The sequence below is a fragment of the Chinchilla lanigera genome, unplaced genomic scaffold (assembly GCF_000276665.1).
Source record: "Chinchilla lanigera isolate Chin_1 unplaced genomic scaffold, ChiLan1.0 scaffold00080, whole genome shotgun sequence".
Taxonomy (NCBI): domain Eukaryota; kingdom Metazoa; phylum Chordata; class Mammalia; order Rodentia; family Chinchillidae; genus Chinchilla; species Chinchilla lanigera.
In genome coordinates this window covers 7,233,305-7,249,076 of record NW_004955481.1, presented here as the reverse complement: position 1 = coordinate 7,249,076, position 15,772 = coordinate 7,233,305, and the positions used below count along the sequence as shown (strand labels likewise).

The window sequence follows — 15,772 nt, the reverse complement described above, 5'->3', positions numbered from 1 at the left end:
CCCAGAGTGCTCACCAGGTTGACGAAGTCCTGGTAGCAGATCTGCCCGTCCTCGCGGCTGTCGGCCAGGGCCAGGAGCACCTCCCTTTTGTGCGGGTCCAGGTTGGAGCCGTGGCTCTCCAGGAGGCTCCGGAACTTGCCTGTGCTGATGTACCCTGTGTTCCCAGGGTCAAACTGCGGGAGAAGCGAGACAGCAGGTCCAGATCTCCGCCATGCTCGCCGGCTCCTGTCCCCCAGCCTGCTGCCGCAGAGGCCCAGGCTGCATCCGCAGGCTCCCAAGGAGCTCCTGCAGGGTCACCAGCCCCAACCGGCTTGTGCGGGAAAACAGCCTCCCCACGGCTGACCCCCAAGCACAAGGGGAAACGGGGAGGAAAGGCAATGGGCAGGAGCTTCCAGGGCCCAGGACGAGGCAAGGACAACAGGAGGGAGACCTTCCCCGTGCCAGGCAGGGCGGGAGAGGCCGGGGCAAGCGGGGGAGCCCAGTGGGGACATTGAGGGCCCTGCCTGGGCACAGGAGCACAGCCTGGGGAGTCTTACTCCTGGCCAGCCACCCTCCCAGGACCCTTCTCGCCATACCCGCACATGCCAAGCTGGCAGCTGCCCAGAGATGCTCTGAGAGTTTTGTTTTGGGGTGGGTGGGGTGCAGGGGACTGAACCAGGGCCTCACATGTGCTAAGGAACTGTTTTGCCACTGACCTGCATGCTCCGCCCTTGTTGTTTTTACTTCTACTTTGAGACAAGGTCTTGCTGAGTTGCCCTATGTGGGCTCGAACTTGAAGTCCTCCTGCCTCAGCCTCCCTAGTGGCTGGGATGACAGGCACATGCTACTCTGCAGCTTTGCACACATGGGACACTCCATCTAAGATTCCCTTTTGTCCCCAGTACTGTCTCCCTGGGACACTGAAATTCACTCACTCCTGCCAACTACTCCCAAGTCCCCTCCTCCGGAAGGCTCTCCTGAGACAGGACCCTGTCCACACCGCTCCCCTGCACATGGACGAGCTCTGCCCCCGCCCCCACTGGTCTCCAACACTTTCACCTCCTCGCTGGACCGCAGCTCTTGACAGCCTGGTATCACTGCATTCACTCTGGGCCCTTATCACCACGTTGTGCTATCGGCACTCAATCAAGATGTGTCGGATGAATGGACAGCGATGCTTAGGTGAACAGACAGGCACTAATTCTCCGTGAAAATCCTCCTGGGTTCACTTAGAAAAGGCAGCCTCTTATTCAGCTCTCCTAGACAAGCCCTTAACCTTTGCGTGCCTCCTTCCTCCCGGAGCCCACCGTGCCCTCCCCACACGCCCGGGAGGGAGCAAGACTCTCCATCTTCACGCGGTGCAGAGCGGTGCTGTCGGCGGAGGGAGTCCCTGCCCGAGGTTCCGGGCCTCCCTGCGGAGGCTGCTGGGGGCCGCTTAGGTTTTAAAAGGCAATGCATGGGCTGCAGCAGGTGGCTCAGGGGGACAGTGCTTGCCTAGCACGGGTGAGGTCCTGGCTTCGAACCCCAGCATCACCAAATAGATACACAAATAAATAGATGGAGCAGAGTACACCGTGGAGGGCCGTGTGTGTGTGTGTGTGTGTGTGTGTGTGTGTGTGTGTGTGTGAAAGCAGATTTTGCATGCAGCATTTCGAAGACAACCCAAGAGCAATGGTCATAGTCACAGACTATTTCAGTTCTCCTTCCCAGGACTCTACACGGAGGACGTCGATGAGGAGGTCTATTTTAAAATCCACATATCCCCTAATCCTCCATCCCCAAATTTCAGGGATGACATCTATTTGGTTTTCAGTTTTCTGTTTATTTGAGACAGGGTCTGGCTACATAGCCCAGGCTGGCCTGGCACTTGCCACAATCTTCCTGCCTCAGCCTCTCCAGTGTGGGGTTAAGGCGCAGCGCCACCACCTCCAGCTCTCGGCTTTGGGTTCCCGTCAAGTATTTCAAGGAACTCACTTATCCCCTGCTCTGTAAACACCATTAAGCACAGGAAAAAACCTAATATTTACAGTGTTTTCGTGGGACCAAACGCTGTTCGAAGTACCTTATGTGTATGATTTCTTAGCCCCTCTACAATAGAGGTAGCAGATCCTGGTAGTGTCCCCACAGCACAGATGAGGAAAGAGGGCTGGAAAAATCAGCACTGAGAAGTGAAGCGGCTGCCTCTGGCCGCCAATAACCTTCAAGCACCACCACCATCACCCCTGGCCCAGGCTGCTCTGCTGCTCAGAATCAAAACCCGAGGTCCAAAGAACCGAGTGCAGACCCAGCCGGGTGCAGGCAGAGAGAGGTTTCTAGGGCCTCGAGATCCTGCTCTGAGCAGACAGGTTTAAGGCAGGAAAAAGCCTGACACAGAAGCTGCTCTGCCCACCTTTTTTTTTTTTTTGGTACCAGGAATCAAACTCTGGACTTTGCGCTTGCCAGGCAGGAGCTTGTGCTACTGAGCTACATCCCCGGCCAGCTCTGGTCACCTTACAGCTCAGATGCAGGTGCTGAACATGGAGAAGGGAGGCGGCGGTGGCTGCCGGGTTCTGCTTCCATCTCTGGGAGCCACTTGGGCCCCAGGTCCCACGTGGGCCTCGGTGTGAGTGGGCAGACAGGGGCAGGGGTGCGGGCAGCGCCCCGGTGCGCTGCACAGAGCAGAGGGAGGCAGCCCAGTGGTTTTGTGTGTGGTGGGAGCAGAGCCGCCGGCCCCCTCCCAGGGGCCTCCTCCAGCCTGGGAGGGCGATGGGGTGGGGGCAGGCTGGGATCAGACAGGAGACAAAGAGCCACCTGCTCTCCCTCGAGCCCTCCCCCACCAGGGCTCCCTGCTGTTGTCCTGGTGACAGGGGCTGCCCCGCGGCTCCCCCAGCCCCCAGCCCCCAGCCCCCAGCCCATTACCGGCTCTGTGTTGCAGAGAGCGAGCTGGAATCAGGCCGAGCCTCCTTTCCCTGCCAAAACTACCTTTCATGCCAGGGCCAGACAGGGCAGACGATGGGGGTCACCGCCACTCTAATAATGAGGCCTCAGGGACTCCGGAGGGTGACTGGGGGGAGGGGAGGCAAGGGTGGGGTCAGCCGCCGGGGCTCTGGGCACGCACAGGACACCTGCTGAGCACCACCCATCACCTGAGAAGGCAGGGCAAGGGCAGGGGCTGACACGGGCAAGGGCCACGGAGGGGCAGGAGAAGAGAGGGGCTGCGCGTGCCCACAAGGCAGGAGCGAGGCGAGCCCCGTGGCCCCAGAAGGACTGTGGGGGCTCTTGAAGGAGGGTGTACGGCACAGCCCCACTGACCAGGGTGTGTGCAGTGGGGTAGATGGCCGGAGCCAGGCCGCCCGTCTGCAGGGTGGGCTGGCTTCCCCCCATTTGCAGTGGCAGAAGCAAACCCAGGGCGGCTGCTAGTTTTCAAGTGCAGGTGTCCGAGGTGCGGTGGGCACCCTCCTTCTGAGGGGAGGAGATGGTACTAGCAGTGTGGGTGGGGGTTTCAGGGTAAGGAGCCCGCAAATGCAATTTCCTTGTTAAAAATGTGCGGAAGCTCCCGAAAGCGCCCTTCCCTCAGGTACCTGTGCCCCGATTCACCCGGCTCGGCAGGCAGCGAGGCGCTCTGGGCTGGGGCGTCGGTGGGGGAGCTAGGGGAAGGGCTGTGAACTGCAGGGAGAGAGTGACCGCAAGCTACCTCCAGAATAGGGCCTGGTGCTGGGGCAGGGTGGGGGCCCCATTCAGCCCGAGGAGAGGGGGTGGCGGCAGAGGAGAAAGGCAAGGAGTGAGGAGCCGCCCACCCACTCTCCCGCCCACCTGCCTGGGCCTTGAAAAGGGCTCCCAGAGGCTCTGTGCTGCCAGCGGCCTTTTAATCCGACCAGTGCCCAGGCCTCCCGCCCCTAATCCCCTAGGTCGCCAGCTATTCCCAGTCCGAGGCCACACACACACACACACACACACACACACGCACACGCACACGCACACCCCTCCCACGCCCATCTCCCGCTCTGCGCCCCTTCCTGGGCGCTTAGCTCTGTCTCATTGCTACCTGGGGCTCCTTCCCCTTCTTTGGGGCGATGGGTAGGAGGATTCCAGAGGGAGCCTCCGTCTCCAGCTGCCGTGCCATTTGAGCAGCTCATTTCCACAGTGCCCGGTGTCTCCAAGGACCCAGGGTAGGAGTGCTCCCCGCTGGGGACAGAAAGGAAGCCCCTCCATCCAGTACCTACACTGGTATGTGCGAGTGGGGGTGGGGAGAGAGAAATTCACAGCCTGTCCAGGGCATGGGGCAGCCGATGCTGTTCTGAGCCCTTCTCATAAGGTGACTCCTTATGAGCGGTGAAGGAGAGCTGGGATCACTTAGGTCTGTGTTGCCAGAGGGACCCAGGGATCCTGGGAAGACAGTAGGTTAGGGACCTATAAATCACAGTCTAAAGAGCTGGAAGGAGCCTGGGCGGGCACAGTTCTAAAAGCTGTGGGACTGGAGGCTGAACTACATAGTGAGGCCCTGTTTCAAAAAAAAATGAACCAAACTGGGGGTGTGCTATAACCCCAGCACTTGGGGGTAGGCTGAGGCAGGAGGATTGCCACAAGTTCAAAGCCAGCCTGGGCCACATAGTGAGTTCAAGGCCAGCCTGAACTACACGGCAAGACCCTGTCTCAAAAAGAAAACAAAACAAACCCCCCAAAACCCCACAAGAAAAAAACATGGAACGGTCACTGCATTATCAGCATCACCCTGCTGGAGCATCCATCCTGGTTTGTGGGGCGCCGTTCTGACGCTTGTTCTCCCAACACGATCATTAACAGTGAATGCCCCCGTCGATAAGTGCAGATACTATTATGAGCCCCACTTTATGGGCTGGAGTAGGACTGAGGCCCTTCAGCTGTGTGAGCAATGGCAGTCGGTGCCAATACATTCATTTCAAGGAGAAGGTCCACAGCCTGCATTCGCCCCCATCACCAGGCTGCTGTGGCCAGTCAGGGAGACCCGAGTCCACCTCTGGGGCATTCAGCTGACACGCAGCTGAGGATCAGCTGAGGTCCAAGCATCACGCTCATTTTACGGGTTGGGAAACAAGCAGAGATGAAGAGGAGCTAAAGAAACTAGCTCAAGGTCAGAGAGTGAGTCAGTGGTCAAGAGGCGAGGGATCTGCAGTTCCTCCCTGCATCGCTGGCCCCAGACTTGCCCTCTCTTGTTCCTTTTCCACCCTGCTTGGTGTGAGGTGAGGCTTCTGCAGTCCCACACCTCTAGAAACCCTCTCAGAGAAGCCTGACCCAAAGAACTGGAGCGAAGGCTCCAGGGCAGAAACCTGTCTGATTTTGTTCAGTCTTAGATTTTCTAAACTAACTTAACCTTTGATCACCGTAACCCTGCATGGAACACGCTTTAGGAAAATGCAGAATGCAAGGTAGCGTCCTGGCTCCCCTTTGGGAAGCTCAGCCCCAGCCTTTTGCTGTCAGCTCATGAACAGCTCAGGCTGGAGGCAGCTGGGACCCTTCAGCAGAGCCAGAAGTCTGTGGGATCCAGGCCCAGCTAGAGGTTGACTGAGGACAGCAGGGCCCAGGAGAGGCCCAGAAATCAGCAACTGGCTTGATGGGGCCCCTGAGCTGAGCTCTCAGGGTATAAAGTCCCGCTGGAGCTGGGATGTGCCTGCTCAGCACCCGGGACAGCAGCGCCGCTTTCCTCCTCTGGGCTGCGGGCCCTGGAGCCTGCCCAGGCTCAGATGTACCCAGCGGCAGCGAAGCAGAAGAGGAGGAGGTGGGGACCTCCCATAGCTACAGTGTGTGTGTAGCCCGCACACACTGTAATTCCAGGACAAGCACCCATCTGCTTCCAGCTCCCCGTGCTTGGATTCTCTCTCCCAGGAAGACCTTTTCCCTCTCTTGCATCTGGAGCGCCCAGGATATATCAGTGAGGGCTGTGAGCGCTGGGTCTGGAAGCCGGGAAGCTGGGAACTGGCACAGCTCCCCTTCCCCATCCCCGCCGTCTCCTCTCTGTCCACCAGGGGAAAGCACCGCAGGGTGTGTGCTGGGGCCGGGAAGCGTGCAGGCAGCTGCTCTTCCTTGCTGGGCAGAGGGCTTACACGGCTTCTGGGCGCAGCAGAACTAACAGGGCTGCCCAGGGGCTCACGGCTCACTGGAGCTGTCCCCACCCAACAGCTCACCAGGGAGTTCTGGCCCATTCGTGGATATTTACGGCCCCATAAATTAGGCGCAGGCTGCAGCAGCTGCCGAGGTCAGCAGGCAAGGTGACAGCAGGGAAACTTTCTCTTCCAGTTCTTCCTCGCAAATGAGGATGCTAATCGCCCCGTAGAGAAAACCACCTCAAGCCCATCCCCTGACCTTCTCCTCGGCTCTTCAAAATACAGACTTTCCCAATCTTTTATTTGTATTCTCACACCAACTCCAAATTGAGTGTGATTAGCTCCATCTGACAGGTAAGGAAAGAGGCCTTCACAGGTATCCGGCCTGACTACAGCATCCAGGTGAGGAAAACACCTGCCTGCTCCGAGGTGGGGTGAGGGATAGATCTCCAAAGGCCTCGAGTCTCCGGCGAGGGGAAAGGACCTGGTCCTCAGGCCACTTCTGACCCTTCCCACCCTCTAGCCTCGCCAGATGGTCGCACGGGGGCCCGAGTGCTCTCCTGATTCCAGGATTCCCAGCTGAATTCTTTCTGCTCGCTCAGCTGCCACTGCCGGGGACTGGGGAGGCGGTTTGGGCCTCACAAGGGACTTTTCCCTAGCATCCCTCCGCCCATAGGTCAAAGAGCTGGGCCCCAGGGGCTGCCAGGCTGGAGCCGAACACCTTGCCCTCATTGGAGAAGGGGCCATCCAGGCCTCAGTCCAGGCGGGCGGCTGCATAGCCAGTTTCCAGAAAACCATCTGGTTCTCCTGAGCCCTGGGCATCCAGGGTAAGGAGGGCTCCGACCTTCCCTGGCAGGCAGGACGCTCGCACTGGGTGGGCAGGCCTTGGTCCTCCCACCTGAGAGCGGTCCCCAGAGACCCTGCCTCACTCGCTTCAGTGCCACCCAAGGTCCCCCAGGCACGCAGATGGCTCTCCCTCCCCTCCCTGGCTGTGCCACAGGCTCTGAGGGGGCGGCTGGGGGCTGTGACTCAGAGGCAGGCCCCTCGGGTACCAGGAGCAGATGTAGGACCCCAGCTGACTCATGTGGCCCAGCCTGTCAGGGCTGCTGGGGACAGAACACAAGTCATGTCCAGAAGGCCGGGCCTCTTGGGGAGCAGGGGAGTGGGAGGGAGCAGGGAGGGGGCTGACGCCTGTCCTATCTCCCCTGCGGCCTAAATCCTTGCCCCATGCTGCTTCTCCTGGAAGCTACCAGCCCTGCTGACCCCCAGAACCGCAGAGACGTGGGGGAGGAGGGGAGCGGATGGGACCAGCAGCAGGAAGGCAGGATGAAGCGGCACTAACCTGCTCCTTCACCTGGCAGCCCTCAGCCCCACTTCAGAAGTCACCAGAAGCCCTGGGGACAAACACACGCCCAGTGCAGAGAGTGCAGAGGCTTCTCGTTTGAACTCTGGGTAAGGTCTCCCCCCTCTCCTGCCCGGCCCTTAGGTTCCTCCTCTGTAAAGACAGGACAGCACCTTCACCTCGTGGACTGCTGAGAAATTAAAATGCGAGGACAGACGTGTGCACACAGTAGACACTCAGTGTTTGCTCCCTCAAAGAAATCTCCCTGCTTCAGTCCGTACCTTCCTTCAAAAAAGCCAGTGGCAAGGGGGTGAGGGCTTCCTCCAGCTACCCATGGTTCAAGGCACACACTCACTCATTCCTGTAACCAAGACAGTCCCCCAGGCCCAACTTCACCAAGAGCCACCAACTAGTGGCTCACCAGGAGCTGCTATGTGCAAACGCTAGGCAGAGAGAAGACCTGGCCCGGCCCACCTGGTGCCCAGACACCTGGTCCCTTCGCCTCCGCCGGGCAGGCAGATGAGCCAGGTGAGTGGGAGGAAGTCAGTGGCACTGACATTTCCCAGGCAGTCTTCTCTTTTCCGTCTGGAAAACTCAGAAATGTGGCAGCCGGTCAGAAAAGGAAAGAGTCTGGCGTGGTGACTTGGACACCCTGGTACAAGACCTCAATCAATTACATGTCAGTGCCCATTTTGAGAACTGTAACAAATACCAATGTGTATCAGGTGCTCACGACCTACTGTCCCAAATGATGCGCGCACGTCAGTCATCCTCACAACCCCGAGGGGCAGAGTACCACTGTGGACAGCTCGCAGGTGAGAAGTGGGAAGCTTGGAGAGGCGGCCTGGCTTGTTCTTGTCACACAGCTAGTGGAGGAGGCAGAGCTAGGCCCCGGCCCAGATATGTGTCCACTCACTCACCTGGCTGGCCTCCCTGCCTGCCTTGGTTGCCACGTAAGCAAAGGGGAGTCTGCAGGGCCTAGAACACTGGAGCTCCAGCACTGTTATACCAACTGACCTCAGAAGGCTGCTGACCTCTCTTTCCCAATTTGCAAAATGAGCAGATTTGACAAGACATTTCCATGGGCCTTTTAATAACCTGTGGGCCTCAAGGTGCCGGCAGCCACACGGTGGCAGGATGCTAACACAAGTGCGGTAGCCCCGTGATCAGGGCTTGCTCCTGGAGAGGATTTTTTTTTTTTTTTGTCTTTTTGAGACAGGGTCTTGCTGTGCAGTTCAGGCTGGTCTTGAACTCACTTTGTAGCATAGGCTGGCCTCGGATTCACATCAATCCTCCTGCCTCAGCCTCCCCAGTGCTGGGATTACAGGCGTGCGCCACTATGCCCGGCTTGGAGAGGATATTTTATCCCAAGACAGAGGGTGCAGAGCTGTAGCTTGCCCTGTCACTAGCTCCGATGTGTGTACCTATTACATGTCAGGCAGGCACCAGGCAGTGCATGGGCTCCACTCCCTCAGCCTACTGTTCAGCTGCTCTCCAGTGTGTAGGGATGAAAGGGTTAATTCCAGTGTGCCTGCTGGGGTCACCAGAGCAGGGGCAGCACAGGACAGCTGGCTTTGTGGTGGAGCAAAGTCCACAGCCTCAAGGGTCCTGGGGGCTACTCGGTAAGGGGCAGGGGTGCACATCCTGAGGGAGGACTCCAGTTAAACCCAGGGCTTTGTCCCTCTCTGGGAACTCAGCTCTGCTGGTTAATCGCGTGTTCCGGGGGCCGCGGCTACCACCGCTGTCTCCGGGGCAGGCGTTTTCTCTGGAGCTCCTCACTAATCCATTCAGTGGTCTCATCCGGGCCTCTCTGCAGCCCCCAGCTTGCAGGGGGACTACAAATGAGGTGGGCATCAGCGTCGTCGGGCCAAGGAAGACCCCCAGGCTGGAGGGGAGGGTGCTGGGCAGGGGGCACAATGGAGAAAGAAAGCAGAAAACTCCTCTGGGCTCAGGGGCAGCTCGTTCCTACTGTACTAGGGTCTGATCTCAAAAGTGGTCCTTGTGCTGCTTCCCAGCAAATTCTAACACCAAAAACATCTTACATGTCCACTAGGAATCAGATACACAAGAGAGTGTCCACGTCCACGTCATTCTCATAATCACTGGAGTTAAAGGTCATCACCCCCATTATCAGAGAGATAATATAATTGTCCCTAGTTACAAAGCCAGTAAGATTTGAATCCAGGTCTTATCTGCCTTCAAATCCAAGGTTCTGCCCCGAGTAGCCCACCTAGGTTGTCCCGTGCTCTGTTCAGAGCGTGCGTGTGCAGCTCGGCTGGGACAGTCAACACTTGTCTACTTCCTACTGGCGAGTGGAGCTATTAGCAAAAGTGGGGTCTCTTTTGTGGTCTTGGAAGTGTATGTTCTTGGCTGGGAAGGGGAAAGGGAGCCACAGTGAGGTGACTTCCAATTCTACTGTTCCTTCTTTTGAGCTCCAAAGCAATCGTGCTTTGTTGACTTCACAGAACTCTGCGCCAAACCATTTTCCTCCTTAAACGTTCAGAGGTCTTGGAGGCTTTTTTTTTTTTTTTTTTTAAATAGTGAACCTGGCTTTTTCAATACAGAAAACCTTTTGTGGGTTAACAGGGCTTCACTTCCTCATCTGCCACTGCTCTACCATTTGACCTTGGGCAAAATATCTCAACGTAAGGCAAACCTCCCTGGAATTCAGGAAAGGACAAAAACATAACCTCAAAAAAAAGGGCTTTTCAGAAAGCTCTGGAAAATACACAAAGCAATAACTAAAGGGCACATACTCGTGCAAAACTATAAATATCAGGGGCATAGATCAGAAATAAGCCCAACCACATATAAAATTTAGCAAATCATATAAAAAAGTATGATTTCTCAAACAACATATAAAGTAAACTGAAATTTTGAGACAGGTTCTTACTATGTTGCTCAGGCTGGGCTCAAACTTGGAATCCTCCTGCTTCAGCCACTGAGAGTACTGGGATTACAGGTGTGCACTACCAAGCCCAACTATGATTGTTTTATTTTTTATTTTTTTATTTTTTTATTTTTTTGGTTTTTCTCCGGTACCGGGAACCGAACTCATGACCTTGCGCTTGCCAGGCAGGCGCTTTTGCCACTGAGCTAAATCCCCAGCCCCTATGATTGTTTTATAATCAATGCCTAGCAAGCACAAGGTCGTGAGTTTGATTCCCAGTACAAAAAAAAAAAAAAACAAAAACAACATAGAAAAGCTAGTAGAAAGTAAGAGCAGCATATTTATAAGATCTGGAGAGAGATACAAACACCCTCAGGTCTGAAGCAATAGAAGGAACCATGAAGGAAAAACTCAACTGATTCAACAACAAAAGAACATTTTTTTACCATGAGGTTGTACTATAACAACAGAATATTTATGGTATAATTTTATTTATTTATTTAGTAGTGAGAATTGAATTCAGGACCTCGTGTTTGCCAGGCAGGTGCCGTGCCACTGAGCTATATCTCCAGCTGGTAACTTTAAATTCTGTTGAAATATTTAGGAAAATCATCCATAATCCCACAGATATGAAAAGACCCTTTCCTTAGGTAGGAAACGAACACATGGAACATCTGTGCATTGAACAATGACCCCAGGTGCTGCTGGGGGGAAGACACAGGGAAGTGGGGGAGACGGGGTGCTATGGGCTGGGCCTGCTATACGTCTGCATGAGCAGGCCGAACACCAGAATGGCGGGAAACCGGGGAAGCTACTGAGGGGCTGGGGTCACCTCCAATTCTCACAAAAGATGTGCTGGCCAGTTAGCAGAAGGGTGACCCCAGCCAGCACTGTGGCTTCCAGCTCTTGGGCTCCAGTAGCTTCATGCTAAGGAGGCACACAGCGTGCAGGCACTGGTCCAGCTCTAACCCTACCACCTGACAAACGGACCCCAGAAGATCTGCTTGAACCTGGGTGACCCCTAGTGTCCCCCTAAAGGGAGGGAGGACGTGCCTGACTGGCTCCATCCTTCTCTACCACTGACCTCTGGAAGGTGGACTCAGGAGCCACATTTGCTTGCCGGGACTCTGACAGGTGTCGTGTCCTGCTCACCACAAGGGGACTTGTCCTGATTTACTTCGGCGGGAAAAGGGGGTTGGGGCAGGGGCCGTCTGCAACCCGCGTGCACCATGTTCACCACGTTCACCAGGTCTGAATCCTACCATTAGCCAGGCCGAGGCACAGGCACAAAACAGGGCCCATCAGCTTTCTGAACAACGTGCCTTCCTTCCGAGCCCGAGTATCTGAGAAGCTTCATATTTACCCTTCCTGCAGCCCCATCGGGGAATGGTCGAGAGGTGCTAACAGTCGTGGTACAGATAAACACAGGGCTGGCTTTGTGCCGGGGGTCAAAGCCATGCTCAGGAGCAGCTCTCCTTGAACTCACAGCGCCAAGGGGAAGGAAGAAACAGGCTTTTGATGCCTTGTGAGGGGTAGGAAGCAGATATCAGGCTGAACTTACTGTTCTGATAGATTTTAATAGTCAGTTTTCCTGGAATTCATTGCATCTGTCCAGAACGAATGCTGGGTGGGCCTCCCCAGGAGCAAGGGGATACTCCCTGTGACACCCCCAGGGTCTCCCTCCAGTTGGAGACACTGGATCTTAGGGACCGTCAGCTAACTCCTGGGTGTTACACATTCTCCCTGCTCCCTCGAGCTCCAAATTCTTCCTACTGAAATTTCTCCTCCATTCACCCAAATGGCTCGTCTTACAATGTAAACACACGCATAGGAACTGGCAAAGGAAATTAATCAAATGTGGAAGACACAGAGAAGAAGCAAGAGACACTTTGTTCTAGGTTCTGAGTCTAAATCCGGTAGGAGGTGTGAAGGGCTGGCAGCTTGCTGCAGCACCGGGCGGCGTGAGGCCAGCAGCTGCTGTACTCTTAGGGCCCGAGGGGGAGAGTGGGTGGCACTCAGGAGCCGGGACACACTATCCCTCTGGGACAAGAGCAGGGAGCCTCAAACCACAGCCAGGCCTCGCAGGAAAGGGCGAGGATAACCCCAAATCCTCACCCCGGGCTCACCGCGTCTTTTACCCTGCGGCTCTTCAGCTCCTCTTGGGCGTCCGCATCTAGCTGGCCCCTCAGACTGAATTTGTCGAAGCCGAAGTTGTCCTTTTTTTTTGCCAGCCTTCCTCCTTTTCCTCTTACGTCTAGACTCTCAGTTAGAACGTGGTTCCCCTCAGCTACTCCAGTCTACTAAGGCCTCATCCCCTATTGCCATGGCTTCTCTTCCTTCCCATCCTCCCTCTCACTGTCCACACTGAGGTACACAAACTACGGTTCAGGTAAGTGTACCCCAAAGGCTGATGTGTTAAAGCCTAGTCCCCAGCCTGGAGCAAGCGGGAGGTGGTGGGAACTCGAAGGGTGCGACCTTATCACGCGACCCAGCTCTTTCTGTCTCTCTCTCTTTGCTCCACGGTTATGAGGTATGGGGGTTTCTGCTGTTGCTCGTGCCTGCAGTACTAGAGGTTGAACCCAGGGCCTTCACACTGAGTTACCTCCCCCAGCCCTTATACCAAATTTTTAATCTTGAGACAGAGTCTCACGAAGTTGCCCAGGCTGGACTTGAACTTGCAGTCTTCCTGCCTCAGCCTCTCCCAGACTGCTGGAATTACAGGCAAGCGTCATCATGCCTGGTTTGGTGAGGGGTTCTTGCTCCGATATGTGCTTCTGCCTTGAAGGGCTGCTTTGCCACAGGCCCAAAAGCAACACACCCGACCAGTCATGGGATGAAACTCTAAAGCCATGAGCCAAAATGACCTTTTTATAAGTTGATTATCTCAGGTACTCATAGTAATAGGGAGCTGCTAACAGAAGGTGCTTGTCTCCATTCACTGCAGCAGGCCTCTGGCTAGTTTCTCTCATCCCTGAAATGAAATCCATCTCGCCCCTTTCCCACTATCCCAAGGGATCTTTCCAGCACTGCCTGCATCCCAAAGCAACCCTGCTTAGAAACTTTCAAAGGCTTCCTCTGCCCAGAACAAAAGTTTGACTCAAGCTGCTTTCTCAGCTTTATTTCCCCCTCTAACTCAACACGCTTCCTCTGGTCCAAACACACAGATCTATTAAACCTGCACAAACTGCAGATCACAATCATTCTCACACTGAACTATCCGCCGACGCTGGGGCATCTGCCTCCTCCCCTGCACACGGGACAAAGAGGACAAAGGAAACACACAATGGCACCTGAGTACCAAGCAGGGAACCAGGTCCTTGCTGAAGGTCAAACGCACATCTCCCAGTTCATAAGAAAAGCCTTGCCCCCCCACGCACACCTAGACTGGAGGCATTGCAAATCACACACAGTTTTCCAAGCGTAACCTCCCAGCACTCCCCCTCCCTGTTGCAGAAGTAAAGAAACAAAATCAGCTTTCCAAAGAGCCTATATTGTGAGTCAGCCCCAAGGATGGCAGAGATTGTAGTGGTGGCCACTGACCTTTACGGTAGAGGGAGACAGGGAACCAGCGGGTGGTTAGCTCAAGCCCTTCCCCCACCTCCCCAGCCTCCTCCTGCAATCCCTTGCAGGTTCGGTAGAAAACTTCCCAGGCGTTCAACACATACTGCCCAATTCTTACAAGGTATCAGCCCAGCTCTGGTGGAGCGGGAGGTGGGGAGGGGTTTTCTCAGGGGAGCCCACAGCCTGTCTCCTCCTGCTACCTGGAGAGCAGAGTTGTTCAGCCCGGGATGCAATAAGCCACACCTCCACGCCACGTCACTATCTCAGGAGCGCCGAGCTAGGGAAGCCCACGCAAGCAGGGAGACTGGGACTGTTTTCAGGGAGGGCTGGAAGGGGGGGGGGATTTAACTGCTCACATACCTGATCAAACAGGACTTTCCAGTGCTGGTAGAGAGGAAGGCCATGCATGAGAGGAGGAAGAGAAGAGAAAGAAAGACACACATCACCAAGGTCTCTGTAGTCCCCTGATGTTTCTGACCTAGCCTCCCAGCTGCTGCCCAGGTCAGAACCAGGCTTAGGGGGCAAGTCACAGGAGTCCAGAGAAAACCTAGGAAGAGCTCCCCAAATGGCAGAGAGGGAACTCCTAGAGCGGGTGGAGGCGGGCGCGGGGCCGGCAGGGCCGGTGTCCCGGGTGTGGGACAGTTAGGTAGAGGGATGAGCAGAGCAAGGATGATCCCCAGCAATTACCAAATAAAGACGCCCAACTCTGCCCAGGGGCCTTGGATAACTTCTGCTGTGCACCTTATACCCACATCTAGTCTCTCCGAATGCATGCTCAAACACAAGTCCCTCGGGCCCTGCTGGGGCCACGGATCCCACACTCAGAACTGGACCCTGCATAAGCACTGACATTTTGCTTGCAGGTTTTGGGGGGAGGGGAAAGGGGGGGTCCCCGATGTGCTGAAATCCACTCATTCTTTTCCAAAGCTGAGTTTCCGTGTTGAGTACATGAGACTCCTCTACCTGGGGTTTAGGGCCAGAAGGAAGTGATAGAATTAACCATCCAGAAGCCAGGAGACGGTAAACTCCCCGGCTTTCCCTCTGCAGGTTGTGGGGTCTGGTTTCAGGTCCATCTCCCCACCCTGAGGACCAGATGCAGCATCCGCCCAATTATCCAGCCCTCGTTGCAGGTTAACCCCCGGAGGAGAAGCTTAAGCAACTCCAGTTCCTAGGGCTGCCCAGTGCGGGACCCGCCGTGGGCTCCCGGGCGTGGAGGGCAGGAGAGGAGCCGCAGAGGTCAGGGAAGCCCTCTGGGACCGCCCTTCCCTGGCCTCGCCCGCCCGAGAGCCCTCGGACTCCGGGGCGCCCTCCTGGGAGCCAAAGCGCCCCCCGCACTCCTCCCCTCCCAGTCCGGGCCGGATTCAGGGATGGAAGCCAGTTTGAATTTCAATCAGTGTCGCGACCCGGCAGGTGCCGGAAAACAGCTAACCTGGGAGCGGGAAAGGGGGTGGCCAGGCCGGTCTGTGCGCCCGGGGACGGAGGACTCTGCGGCACCCGCTCCCTCCCCCGGCCGGCAGAGCCCGCAGGTCGCGGCGGGGAGGGGAGCGAGTCACTGCCGTGACGCGGCCGCCTCTGCAGGCAGCGCCGTGTCCCGGGCACTGCACCAGCGCGGGGAGGGGGCTCCGGTCCTGGCGCGGCGCGGGTCCCGCAGGGGCGCGGGGTGGCGCGCGCGATCGGGGGAGACCGGTCCTCGCCCCTCCCGCTCGCGGGGACCCGGCCAATCCCGGGCGCTCCCGCATCACCTTGAAACCTCCAAGTAGCCCCTCAGGGGTGAGACGGGGGCAGCCGCCCTCCCCCCGCGGGCGCCCCCCAGAAAGTTTGCCGGTGCGGGGAGGGGGGCACTCACGTCCTCCGGCGCCGCGGGCGGCCGCCCCTCGGCCTCGGGCTCCAGCTCCTCGATGCGCTCCGCCTCGGCGCAGGCGGCCACTGCGGGGCCGGGGC

General features: G+C 56.7%; 1 protein-coding gene across 1 annotated transcript in view; it reads right to left on the bottom strand.

Annotated features, from left to right (window-relative positions):
* Positions 1–15,772, bottom strand: part of Rhbdl3 (rhomboid, veinlet-like 3 (Drosophila)) — a gene marked incomplete at its 5' end in the record, with an annotated part of 42,781 nt that extends 27,009 nt beyond the window's left edge. Inside the window, 3 exon segments of the mRNA XM_005402817.2 lie at positions 15–173; positions 14,192–14,215; positions 15,678–15,772. Of these exon segments, the coding sequence (XP_005402874.2) occupies positions 15–173; positions 14,192–14,215; positions 15,678–15,772 (278 nt within the window).